The 13955-nt window shown below is 39.1% G+C and overlaps 1 protein-coding gene and 1 non-coding gene across 2 annotated transcripts in view; one reads left to right on the top strand and one right to left on the bottom strand.

The window, feature by feature from the left end:
• Positions 1-13257, bottom strand: part of crot (carnitine O-octanoyltransferase) — a 17040-nt gene extending 3783 nt beyond the window's left edge. Inside the window, exons 1-15 of the mRNA XM_008299557.1 lie at positions 13123-13257; positions 10362-10485; positions 10031-10155; positions 9746-9927; positions 8353-8477; positions 8138-8246; positions 6546-6639; positions 6298-6423; positions 5686-5787; positions 5438-5521; positions 5236-5343; positions 3311-3441; positions 3080-3209; positions 2925-2997; positions 2089-2182 (exon numbers count right to left, since the gene is read on the bottom strand). Of these exons, the coding sequence (XP_008297779.1) occupies positions 2089-2182; positions 2925-2997; positions 3080-3209; positions 3311-3441; positions 5236-5343; positions 5438-5521; positions 5686-5787; positions 6298-6423; positions 6546-6639; positions 8138-8246; positions 8353-8477; positions 9746-9927; positions 10031-10155; positions 10362-10476 (1598 nt within the window). The 5' untranslated portion in view covers positions 10477-10485; positions 13123-13257. The remainder of the gene's footprint in view (positions 1-2088; positions 2183-2924; positions 2998-3079; positions 3210-3310; positions 3442-5235; positions 5344-5437; positions 5522-5685; positions 5788-6297; positions 6424-6545; positions 6640-8137; positions 8247-8352; positions 8478-9745; positions 9928-10030; positions 10156-10361; positions 10486-13122) is intronic.
• Positions 545-617, top strand: trnat-ugu (transfer RNA threonine (anticodon UGU)). Its single transcript has one exon. It is a non-coding gene; the product is annotated as a tRNA-Thr (tRNA).
• Positions 13258-13955: the final 698 nt, after the last annotated feature.

Raw genomic sequence — 13955 nt, 5'->3', positions numbered from 1 at the left:
CTTCATGACACTGAAAACTCTGACTTTAAGCTCAACATACCTGCTAACCCACTAACCTTGCTTCGTAGTGCAGCCCTCAGGCTCGTGTTCAGAGATGTGACCACGACAAAAACACAAAATGCAAACTTATCACAGCATCTGTCCTTCACACAGCACAGCTTTGCTTTGTCTCATGAAGACAACGTCAGGGTCTTGGTGTTATTAGACCTTGGCGCTCAACGCTGGTCACAACATAATCCGCACCACAACAAAATCAGACAAAACTATTCAGAGTCAGGACTGTTGTGTGCTTTTGATCGTCACATTACAAATGCAGTTTATCCGAGTACAAACAGTGAAGTTTGGTGGAAGAAATGTCAGACAATGGAGGAAAAAAGTTTCCTAATACTGAACACGACAACCTCACATGTGAAGTGTTTCTGATTTCAACCAGCTGGTGCAGCATAACAAAGTGTGAGACACACCTGTAACTGGTTGATCTAGTTACACACATACCTGTACAGGTTGTTTATATTGATAATCCGACTTCTGTGCTCATATCAAAGGCCCTATAGCTCAGTGGTTAGAGCACTGGTCTTGTAAACCAGGGGTCGCGAGTTCGAATCTCGCTGGGGCCTAGATCATGTTTTTCTGCTGTTATTTTTTAACCCTGGGCGGTCACTAATGATCACACTGATTAACAGGAAACTTTAAGTGACTATTAATCGCTGGTGCTGACACCTGATGCTCACTGGAAAATAAATTTAGGAGAATGTTTCTTACATTTGTGAATGATTATATCAGAAAATTAGGAAGAAATCATGTTTAGAAGATGAAACTGGCATCAAATGTAGGTAGTGATAACTTGTTTTGACCAACCGCCTGTCACACACGCTGACATGAGGCCTGAAAGTTCTCTTCTAAGTCTCCTTCATGCAATCGTTACTCTCCAGTAGTACATCTATGTACACTTAAAAACGTAGATCTTCATGCTTCCACATCTGTCAGTTAATAAGACACATCAGTTAATAAGACACATCAGTGTGGTATCTGAATGTACGTAGCTGCATTTAAGTATTTATTTTAGCTTCAGGCTAATTTCACTACCTTTACTTCTAAGTGATATCTAAGAGGTTGTTTTTTTCTGTCTTGAATCTGTCAACATCAGAATAATAATGATGACACACTGTTTGACTTAAAAATTGCTAAAAACAAAAACATGTGCTTAGTGTCTTAGGGAGATAAAGGTTCCTTCACTGCAGTGTTCACATACATTGGACTATTTGCTCAGGTGGCCACTCCTTCACAACGGCACACAGGTGACCTGCGCTCACCTTTTGTATCCTTCATTTTATGTTTATTTTCATACCAAGTGGAATGCAACGTCAGCCTTATGCTGGGGACAAACAGGATTACTCTCTGGTTTATTGAAGGGAAAGTTGATTATTTTACTAACTGCCTTCTATTATCTTTATTGTTATCCGAGCTTCTTCTGTCGTTATTATTTTCCTACTCAACTTCACTTTTTTTTTACTCAATGTACTTCCCAATTCAGCTGAGAAGCAGAAGTTTGAAAGCTTATAAAGCTCTCGTCCCGCATTTCCTTAGGATGTGACATCAACCTATTATTGCATTAATCAGATATCAACACTTGTGTGTAGAGCTGTATGCAGATCTGATTACATCTGAATGAAATTTATGATTATTGTTTTAGACACTAGAATTCTAGGAAAGGTTCATTTGCGCGGCTTCCTTTGATGTGAGCTCCACCTCGCTGCAATTCATTCTTTAAGAGCAATTCAACTGACAAGAAAGAATATGAATTCAAACACAAACTAAGTCCGTCTGGCTCTAAGGATTAAACAAACCCCGGGAAAAGGAATAATTTTAGAAGTGATTCCTCAAGTTTGTAAGTTTGACTGAAAAACAAGTTTCTTTTTTGCACATGTGCCAACATAAACACCTATGTGCACTGTAGACTATACTGCGGCAGTAAAAAGCAAATTGCTGATAACTGTGGAAAAGGTTTATTGTCCTGTATGTACAAATAAAAATGGATGTCTGGCTAAAGGTCATTGAGTTGAGATAAACACGGTTGGAAGGCAGTACCTCCTTGAGTAGAGGGGATCCATGAACAGCTCTGGAACCGGAAGTCCCTCGTCTCTGGCGATCAGATACAGCCCCAGAAGATGTCGGTCAAAACCTGCCGACAAAATCACAAAATAATGTAAAACACACATCAGTCACTGACAATAAACTCAGTTATAGTCAAACTTTAGTTACACTCAATTTATCTGTCGCACAAAGCTGTTTAGCTCTTGAATCTTGAAACTTGATATTTTATTGATTTTTTTCAGGAAATTACTTTGTGTAGCAGCGACAATCACAGTAAAAACAACACTGAACATGATACATTTTCCAGCATAAAAAGGATTCACAGAACTACAAAAACATACTAAAGACTTAGTGGGAGGACACAAAAATGCCTAAAAACACAGAGACCAGATATTCTTTGCAATTAGGTGGGAAAAACTGTGTGCAATCAGCCAAAATGAGAAAATATGCAAAGAAAATTCTGTGAAACTGTTTTGTCCATCTCCACACTGCAGCTCCCCAACAAACGTAACTAATAATTACATTGACTTTCTATCCAAAATCTAATAATTATGATTAAAACCTCCCTCCACCTCAGTGTCTGACTGAAGATTAGGCTCTTGATCACATGTAACTTGGGATTCCTGTTTTACTTCACTTCTTGTGGATTCATTTCTGTGTTGATGTGAATGATGTTTGTGTGAGTTCATGAAAAAAGACAAAACAAACGTCTAAGATTTGGCTCCGGTGCAAAGCTTTTCTTCTACGTTTGCACAGTGAGAGCAGTAATGTCTGTTAATGTAATAAAGAGACATTACTGCTCTTTACTGCTTTCTATAACTTGAACTAACCTTTAGCTTCCGCAGCTTCAGCCATCAGTCTGTTGTGTTTATTGTAGGCCTGCAGCATCAGTTTTCTCTTGTCCTGATAGAAAATATTCAAGTTAAATCAGGGAAAACTGCTTTCTTTTTTTTTTGTTTTGTTTTACCAAAGCAAACGTTCTCACTTTCACGTCGGTGGAGGGGTCTATCATGGCTTTGCACCAGTCCACAGCCTCTTGGGTGCAGGGTCGCATCGTCTCCGTCCGGCCGTGGTAGAACTTTCGCGTCATGGCCGTCTCATAGCAGCTTCCCGGCCTGAGAGAGAAAAGGAAAGATTCAGGACCACTCACATCAGCTTCGTGTATCAACAGCAACACTTTAAGCATTTGTACAACTGTGTTTTAACCAGTGAATACTTTTTGTGTATTTTGTAGTAGGACAACTGCATCGCCAGCTGAATGAAGGTGTCCGGATGCAGCTTCCTCTGTTTGATCGCTGCTTTTCCAAACGCCGTGAAGGCGTAACACGCAATCTGCAGGTCCTGAGTCTGGAAATAGAGACGAGAGAGTTGAGAGTGCAATTATCAAGAGAATATGAAATATCTCAAAAAATATGTGAATTCACCTTGTTTCCATTAACTGCCTCTGAGCAAATAAACAAGGCTATGTAGTGTTGTTAGAACAATTTTTTATTTTTATTTTGAGTGTGTCACATTATCAGAACCACGACACTATGTAGTTTGCCAGAATGAGATTTAGCCTGACCCAATGCACAGGTGGTTAAATACCAAAAATAGCCAGATGTCCTAATATGAGGTGCGTCAGAAAGGTTCCAGGACTGGTGTCACAAAAGATATGTTTCAAATCCAAACTACAAACTAGGAGTTTTCCCCTTCAGATGATCAACCAGCATGTCTACAAAGAGATCCTGTGGCGTTTGCTTCGTTTAGAGTTGTGGCAGGACGAGTCGTGGCTGCTTCACCATGACAACGCGCCTGCTCACGATGTCCTGAGCATCCGACAGTTCCTGGCTGAGAAGAACGTCGTCATGCTGGAGCAACCTCCCTCCTCACCCCACCTGGCTCCGTGGGATTTGTTCCTCCTCCCTAAGCTCAAGGGGGTCATCAAGGGGACCCGTTTAGAAGACGTTGACGACATCAAGATGGCTGTGACGACAGAGCTGAGGAGGAACCTGGAAGAATCCTTCCAGGAGTGCATGGCGGCGTGAAGAGGAGGCTGGGGAAGTGAGTTAGACTCCAGGGGGATTACTTGTAGTTTGGATTTGAAATCTATCTTTTGTGACAGTGAAACTTTTCTGACACACCTTGTACATTGAGTCTCATTTTGCAGCATACTTTTCTAACCATTCTGATCCACAATTCTCTGCACTGTTACGGTGTCTCAAGTGGGTATAAACAAGCTTTAGAGCGCATAGGCAAATGACAGCATACTTCACACTACAGTTGAGGTTTGAAGTGCCTTCCAACTTTACGCATAGTGCATGAAACAGTACGGACTTTAAGCAAAAGTCAAAGAATTTGGACCACTGGCCTTTTTGTACCACAGCTGCCCCAATAACTGCATACCACTGAGACATACTACTTTATCACAATATCGCACCTTAAACTTCGACTTTCTTGCTCATATATGCATCTCAGTTGGCATAAAAGACACCGTGACGATTGTGACTTATGTTATGCATGTTACGCGGCACAAAGGATTGTGGATCAGAATGGCCAGAAAGTCGTGCTGGCCTGCAAACTGCAAAACTGAGACCGGATGTAGCAGAACAGTTTGGTATGTTTGACGTGCTGCATGTGGCTTATTACATACTGAGACATTCTACAATATGTTGGTCTATTGGAGCGTACCCTAAGTGTCTGCTTCTAGCTACAAAAGTCAAAAAGAAAACAAAAAAAACCCAAAACCATAAAGTTGTCAATTTTTCAAGAGAAAAATCAAAAGAAGTCAGGAATTGTTTTCAATCAGGAAAGTTAGAATTATTGTTTGATGTCAGCTGGTTTCAGACACGAAAACATAAAATCAGTCATGTTGAGTTAAATATTCACTACTATCACACCTTATTCAGATTTGGTGTTTCCATCCTCTGTGAAGTGCATTAACTCCTTTTTAAAATATAAAATAACCAACTTAAAAAGAGCATTGCTTTTTTGTGAAATTGGCAAAGTATTTTCAAATTTTTCAGGTTGCGTTCTCTTTTTTTTTCTCATGCAACATTTCAAAATGTGCATAAAAACATGGAATGAAACACGTCCAGTTGCACAGCTGTGACTGTGTAAGTGTAATTTTTCCATCAGGCTTTTTGTAGTCGTTTAACTCACCGACTTCATGTACTGCTGCTTGGCCTGGTGAATGTAACTGCTGATGGTTTCATCCACAGTAAACACCAGCTCCTCAGGAAGCGGCATTGATCTGATGGCATCCGATCCCTGAAAAACAGTGACATCAGCGTGTGGAATGTGGAAAGAAGCATCAGCAGCAATTTCAGTTTACGTACAGAATCAAGTAAGTGTCAGCGTTTACCTTCCATTTGCCTTCTGTAGCTTTGAGCTGCTGGTCGATGTACCAGCACATGGACACCAGCACCATGGCGTCATATGGGGAATGCTGCAACGACAATCTGGAGTTTTAGTCTTTTTGTTTTTTTTTACTGCAGGACTCTGTTTTGAAACAGCTGAATTCTTTTGGACATAAGATTAGCGTGATGATGTTGACTCTCTAAACACATAGTTTCAACAAACCCCTCTAACAGGATAAACACATAAACTCACATCACAAGTGGATCCAAAAGTGCCGTCTGAGAACGAGATGGAGTTGTACGACTTGTCGCCCCAGCGGATGGTGGGGTTTCCTTTAAGGGCCTCCGCGGTCAGCTGCATTAAAAAAAAATATATATATATATATATATAACAGTTTGCAAAATCAGACACACAAACTGTCTGGACCACAAACAGTTCAACTGCATTCAATCTGCTCACTGTTAGATTTACAGAGTCTGGAAATATTTACACCTTTTGCACCTTCTTCCTATATGAGCGTATATGTATTTATATACTGGACACGTTTACATGCAGCTGCACCTTGTATGTACTTTTTCACTATTTTAAGTCGTTACATTCCTGCGTATGTTTAGCAATGTGCAATATCAATAAGTTCTATCACTGTTTTCACTGATTACACTATTACATACTATTTAATTCATTCTACTGTATTTCTGATTTGCACATTTCTTCCTGTACTTTTGAAAAATGTCCGACTGCTGCTTAACTTCGTAGGACCTTGTGCAATTCCACTCTATTCTACGACTCTTCTGTCGTGGCCAGAACACAACATAAACGTTGATCCATTGGGCGATCAATAATTCAGATCTAAGCAGCTCATACGTTTGTGTAGTTGTCTGGAGTCGGGTAGGGTTTTGTCTCATCCAGAGAAATGATGAAGAGGCTGCTCTGAATAGTCTCCAGGATGGTCTCATTGTGTGGGTCGATGTTTATTAGATGTTCTCTGGCCTGTAGGGAGAGTAAACGAAGAACACGCTGATACTGAGATGTGCTTTTTGTTGTTTTTTTTTAAAACATGCTGCATAATTTCATTTAAATCTTTCCAGTCTTCCCAGTGAGAGCCGCCCTACCTTCGCCCAGTGAGTCCTCTCCTCCGTGGTGAGAGCAGACACTCCGTCTCCTTCTGGTTCAGCCTCGCACCGCTCTTTCACGTAACTCAGCTGCCTACAGGAGTTAACAAACACACATGTCAAGCTTTGGTCACTTTCCTCTCTGCAGGGCAAACCAAATTAAATCTGACGCCTTCATAAGTGGCAGAGAATAAATGGATGGATGGATCAGGCGATGAGTGCTGACAGATGCCCACGGTGATGAGCTTCCTATTAGCTGTAGAAAGCAGGAGTGACAGTGTTTGCTACTGATCTGATGGAAATAAAAGCTTGAACTGCCTCCTGCAGCACCAGAAACCGTTCTACTTTTAGTTCATGTGGTATAATATCTCCTGCAATCAGATACGAAAGCATCATGTAACAAACATTCGTGCCTAAAGCAGGCAAGAGAAACATAAATAATATATTACCATCTGAAACCCAAAACCCACTGTAGGGTTTGAAAGGCATGGTATTTTTTTTTTAAACAGCCAAAATCAAATCATTTATCAGAGCCAGAAACTGTAAAAACAGAGAGGATTATCAGATTTTCAACTCTCCCTGCAGTAACCACATGTAAAGTGTAGTTCAGTCAGACAAATTACCCAAACCTAAGCCTAAAACCGTAATACTTCATCAAAATAACTCATTCTACTTGCCTCACTTAACAATACGCAAAAAATAAACAGTTTGCACCAGATTCTGCAAAAAAACTAAATACTCTGTGCTACTTGGTGAAACTGAGTAGCCATAATTACTCAGCTGTGACCAACAGTCAAGGGCGTTTCAGGGGAACTGCAGCAGTGTTTATTCAGAGAATAGACGAAACAACAAGAGAGATAAAAAATAAAACAAACTGGAATTAACAAAATAAATACAGCGTGGCTCAAAAACAGTTTCAAGAGGAGCAAGTTGTTGGAAGATATATTCCGCATGGTGAAATGTCTTTCTACTACTTTTAGAGGCTGTAAAAATGTAAACATTTAAACATCTATAGTATGTAGAGCCAACGCATTTCACCGGTGAGCACTTGGAAAAATCTTGAACAAGTTGATTTCAGTTTTTTGTTGTTTTTTTTTTTTAAATAAATGATCGAAGAAGTTCAACTTTTGTGGATTGTTTTTTATGATTTATGGCACTCTAACTGTGTCATACTGCACAGAAGACATTTCTGAGCTCTCTGTCCTTCTATTCATTGTTGTGCTGTTTCCATAGTGGTAAAGGACTTTATAGTGTAGTGAAAAATAAGCCCACAGTGAGGAGAAATGTGCAAAAAATTAAAAAAAAAAAAAAAAAACAGAAATTGCTTGGGGACCAGGGGATTCAAATATTTCTTCCAACTTCATATCACTTCCTTAAATCTCTCTCTTTTTCTCAGCTTTGCAAAAAAGCTTTGCTACTTTGGGCTACTTAGAGGAAACACTTTAAATCTATCAAACTGAGCAGGAAGACATATAATATTTTTCCTTGTTTTAATAAAAAAAAATTGACCAGCTGCTGAACCCCTATTGGATACCAGGTTTCACATCAGGTTTTATTCTCAAGTCGTTTCTGTATTGGTGTGTACTAAATACCTGAGAAGTTCTGGAGGGGTGAGGATTTCTCCGTCACAAAGTGCATCAAACGTGAAGAGCCGTCCCCGACACATCACCACCACGTGGGAGGGACACGGACCCTCGCTCTCTGTGACACGGCACAAAAAGACACGTTACACAACAGTGACGTGAAGGTGGGTCAAAGTGCTGCAGGCGTATGTGAAGGTTACAGATAAGAGCACAGTTAGTCCCACCTGTCTTGAAGTAGTTACGAATGGTGTCCTTCTTCACTCCAGGAACTTTGCAGGTGCAGAAGAGCATTCTGAACTGGTCCATGTCTAACGCAGTTTTGCCAGCTTTCTGGGGCTCCAACCGCTCCCTAAAAGATGCAAAGAAGAGAAAAACATTACAAATGTACAGTTGTTAACAAAGGTTTACATCCATTTGTAAAGACCATGTATATCATGGCAGGTTTGAGTTTCCAACGACTCCTATAACTCTGAATTTTCTAGGATTGAATCATTAAAACATGAATCTTTGTCACAAAAAAACTAATATGATATCGAAAGTTGTGTTGATCAAATTTTCTTTTGACATTTTAAGTTCTTGTGACCAATTAGGGTTGACTACAGCTGCTGACTCCTCTGAGCCGATGTAAATAAATAAATACACTCATTGGACTCAGCTACAAACACTGCAGCGGGAAAGTCAGAGGAGCTCTTCACAGATCTGAAAAACCGAGTCATTGACTTGAACAAGTCAAAAAAGTCGCTTGGAGGCATTTTGCAGGAGCTACAGATTTCGAAGTCATCTGTGCAAACAATCTTAAAGCTTTACTGTTTGCTGCCAATGACATGGACAAAGTGAAGGCCTTCTAAAGGAAAGTTCTTCTTATTGTCAAGCATGGTGGTGGCAGTGTCATGCTCTGGGACTGTGTTGCTGCCAGCGGAAGTGGTACTTTACAAAGAATAAATAGTATAATGTAGTAGGAGGGCCGGTAAGTGACTCAGTGGTTAGCACTGTCTCCTCGCAGCAAGAAGATCACCGGTTCGTGTTCCGGTTAGGACGCCTGGGATCTTTCTGCGTGGAGTTTTCACATCAAAAGTGGTAAAGTAATGGCTAAGTCAGGCTAGCAATAAGGTTTTAGATCTTATTTTCAAACTTGGCCTCCCCAAAGTCCTGACTTAAACAAAATCAAGAACCTGTGGACGGTGCTGAAGAAAATCTTTGTCAGAAAGCCGACAAATTTAGTATAACTGCACCAGTTCTATTAAGAGGAGGGTCAAAGATGGAACCAGAAGCTTGTGGACGGAAACAAAAAGCACCTGGTTGAGGTCAAAATGGCCAAAGGACACATCACTAAATATTAGAATGGCTGTATGTATATTTTTGACCCAGAAAAATCCTCTGTAGGGTTGGAGTCTACCCCAGCTGACTTATTGTGAAGGCAGGTTGTTATATTTCCAGAAAACCTATAATAAATCTAAGAACCAGAATGCATGGTGGGTTTTTTTCGTAACTTAAATTCATGATATACATGGTCTTTACGTGCATATGTAAACTTTTGTTCATATAAAAATCAGAGCAAACTGTGCTAAACACACCACAAAAACCCAGCTTGTAAAAATGCGCGTGATCTTGTCTTACGTGCGGATCAGGTTCCAGTACTGCAGCGTGTGCCATATGCTAACACTGGCTCTCTGCATGGCAGTTCCCTCTGCGGGTGGCCAGCAGTGCTCCAGGTAAGGTGCCGGGCCGGCGAAGTTCATAGTCACCTGGGAGGGGCTTCGGGACTCCAGGTACGCCGTGTCGAGCCACCATTCTTCCAGCTGGAGATGAGAAAAACAGCAAGTCGAGCAAAAACAAAACAAATGGCTTAAGAGGAGGACACATTAAAGACCAAAACGAGGCTTTCACAGCTCAGCTACACACCCAGTTTCTCTTTGTCTTGGCTCTTTGCAGCAGCTTTTGGTGCAGCTCTTTGCCGACACCCTCTTGGAATTTCCTCACAATGTCCGCAGTAGCTTTAAACTCCTTCTCAGATGCAAACGGACGAACTGGAGCACAATGAATACATAATATTTCATTCAGCTTGCATGAATTTATTAAAACACTTGCCTACTCATTCAAGGGGTTTTCTTGTAATTTTCACAATTTTCCACATTGTAGAACAAAGCTGAAGACGTCAAACATACAAAATAACATGGAATTCTGTAGAGGCAAATACTTTTTTAAAAAAGCCTGAACCAGAGCCACAGCCTACCTGAATCCAGGTATTTAGAGAGGCTGCTCTCTAGCGACGGGACAGGCAGCGGCGGCAGACTGCTTTGGTACTGAAATGTGCGCTCAGGCAGAGACTCCGACAAATGGTTCGCCATTTCTACTCCCTGTGAAAAAAATATAAATGGAATAAATAAATGTGATAGGAAAGTGAGGCTTAGCTTGATTTTTATCACTGATATAACAAAGACTTCTCCTCTTGTTCTTGTAATAAATCAAATGCTTCACAATTTGTCATTTGTATATTAAAAAAAATGAAAACACATTGATCTAATGCAGCTGGTCTCGCTACATTTTTTTTAATACATTATATTCATATATTATACTGTGTTATTGTGGTGAACAATGATGCTGTGAAAAATCCATAAAAATCCTATGATAGGTTGAACATTGGTGCAACAGAAAGTGTTTTGCTTTGAACAGACAATGATGGGTATTTTGTCTTGCATAACATAAATAATCATAAAGACTCCAAATATTTTTCCTTTTTTTTTTTTTTAGAAACCACATACAGTTCTACTATGTACATTTAAACATATGTATAAGTATATATTTTGTGAATTTGTTTTGAAATTGCCCGTAATCATGAACGGCAACATATATAAATAACATATAGGAAAAGAAAATTGAATTATCCATTTTGCAGAGGATGAGATTTTTACAGATCTTACATTTTAACTGACAAATTTACAGAACTGGATAATCTATTTATAATTCAAATCCTTCAAGATACATTTACTGTACAGCAATTCAAACATGACAGCTGTTTTTAATTATTATTTTACACCCTTGTAATACCTTTTGGTTTTGGACTTCTGGTTGAACAACACAACATTCGCATTTATGACCATTTTCTAACATTTTTATGGGCGTTAACAGTTTAATTAAAAAAAGAAAATGACTGTTAGTTGTAGCTCAAAATGTAATCATAATCATGCAGTTGTAGCAGACCATTGATGTCCACGATACACAGTAGAGCTGCAACAAATAACTGATTAGTTGTCAATTAATGAATCAATCGTCAATCATTTTAATAAACCACTCGGGATTTTTTATTTTTGGGGCGGAAAAAAATCTAAAATAAAACAGTCACAAGACTTAAGGGTTCGATATCACAACATCTGCCCCGACGGATGAGGAACGATGAGCTTAATGTGTCACATATTGAGCCAGTATGAGCGAAGTCCTCAAAACGCTGTGAATAACAGAAACTTTAACTTGTGATGCAATAAAAAAAAAAAACCTCCACAGCGGCGACTAATGAACTTTGTGACTGTTTAAGTTTACTCTGGAGCTGCTTTAAGGTCAAGAATGAGTCTCAGCTTTCACCCAGATTCTGTTTTCCTGCTGCTGTTAAAACTCTGTGTACACTCTGGGTTAAATACGGTAAAGAGAAATACGGCAGGAACACACTGTTTAGTTACTGACTGTGCACTAAAGCTGCAAAGATTAACTGTTGGAGCCAAAAATTGATCGACTGACTAATCAAGAAACACTTTAATCAATAGTGAGAATAATCGTTAGTTGCAGCCCATATGTTTGTATAGATATTTTTCTATTTAATCCCATATTGAGATGTTAGATATGCAATTAATTTTTTAGTATACTGAATATATTGAAGTCATTTTGCACACTGTACATTTCCTTATATTATATTTTTTCCACCCTGCATATTCTCGACTTTATATTTTGCAATGTACATATTACAAACATTTGTAGTACTTCAAATAAATCTAAATTCTCTGATTGCAGCTTCTTAAATTTTAATATTTTCTGGGTTCCTTACTCCTCCCTGACATTTTACAGACCAAGTAACTAATCGAATGACCAAGAGAAGCATCCACACATTAACTGAAAGTGAGAATAATCATTAGTTGCAGCCCATACTTCATATAAACAGTTTTCCATTTAATGTTTATTTGAGGTTTTAGATATCCATGTAGTTTTTTGGCACACTGAAGTAATCACTTTTTTTTTTTTCTTTCTTTTTTTTTTTTACATTATTCTTTTATTGTTTACATCTCTTCACTCTGCATATTCTGCATCTTACAGACATTTTTATTACCTCAAATAAATCTAAATTCTCTGACTGCAGCTTCTTTAATAGAAACAGTTTCTGGTCTTACTCCTCCCTGACAGTACACCACCCTCTAACATTTTACAGACCAAACAACATATTGATTAATCAAGAAAAACATCGACACAGTAATCAATAGGGAGAATAATCGGTAGCTGCAGCAGATATTTTTCTATTTAAAGTCATACTGAGACTTCTGCATATTCTGTGCTGAATACTTTGAAAAATGTCTAAGTCCTTTAGTACATCTTTAACGGGTTGTGTCCAGATATGCAAGTCTTTTTTTCCTATTCTTTGCCCCTTTGCATATCCTCTACTGTACATTCTGCATAATACAGACTAAAACATTTGAACGAGCTCTTCAGTGCGTTTCTGTGATTGTAGCTACTCCAAGCATACAGCTTATAATTAACTCCTTTAACGACGACAAAACTTGATGACTGTTGCTAATACGACTTGTTTACCAATTTAACAGAAACAGATAGCACTAAACTGCTTCAGTCTGATGTCGTTAAACAGTTTTTTGATTATTTAAAGCAGTTTTTTTTTTAGTGAACGTTGCTAACATTAGCTTCGGCTAACGACCACAACAACAGTTTGACATGTAGCCTGCTAGCTCCGTTTAACTTCACTTCTAAACTTCTCCTGTTAGCTCCTGTTAGCTCACCTGCTCTGGGAAACGTTGACGGTAGCTCACTGCATCCACGGACAGCGGAAACGCGGAGAGTTCGGCTCCTTTCACCGGCTCGGTCGGCGTGTTTTTGTCCACAGCAGCTCCTCACCTTTACCCCACTGAACCCAGACGACCGTACAGCCGCACTGCGCATGCGCCGACCGCTGACCTACATTCTATCTGTGAAATAAATAAATAAATAAATAAATAAATAAATAAACGAATGAAGCAATTGATGGTGAGTTTGGGCTGCAGGTAGGTGGCAGGTGGATTAATTTATCACAAACGTAAGACCAAGAAGAAAAAATGCAAGTGAAAACTGTACTGTGGGGGATTTATGCAGAAAAAGTCAAATATTAGAGTAGATAAATAGAGCAGGAGGTCAGTGACACAGGTCACCCTATCTCAACTGCTAAATGATTATTGTGGATAGAGTGAACCTTAAAATACCCATGCCAAATGTTGATTTACAGGGATTTTTTTAAATTTGACTGATATGATTCTTCTAGCAGGAAATGATATAAACAAATAACAGAAGACTGTAAGATAATAGATTTAAGACTGTTTTAGTAGTCCCATGCTCATACAGTGTGTGCACTGAAATGCAAAGTGATTGATCACAAGGCTGTGACAGAACAAGAAGACATTATAAAGGACAAATCTTTAAAAACAAACAAAAAGAGAAAAAAAAACATTTGAAAATTAGAAAAAAAGGTTACAATGGCATAAATAATGAAGCAGATTTTCAACTAAAGTGCAGTGTACATTGTGTAACGGTGCATGTATGTGCTGTTATGCTTCTTATGCATCAGAGCGTGGGTGCATGT

This window comes from Stegastes partitus, unplaced genomic scaffold (genome assembly GCF_000690725.1).
Source record: "Stegastes partitus isolate 25-593 unplaced genomic scaffold, Stegastes_partitus-1.0.2 Scaffold1432, whole genome shotgun sequence".
In the NCBI taxonomy this organism is placed as follows: Eukaryota; Metazoa; Chordata; class Actinopteri; family Pomacentridae; genus Stegastes; species Stegastes partitus.
The sequence above is the reverse complement of the archived record's forward strand: the minus strand, read 5'-3'. Positions and strand labels throughout refer to the sequence as shown.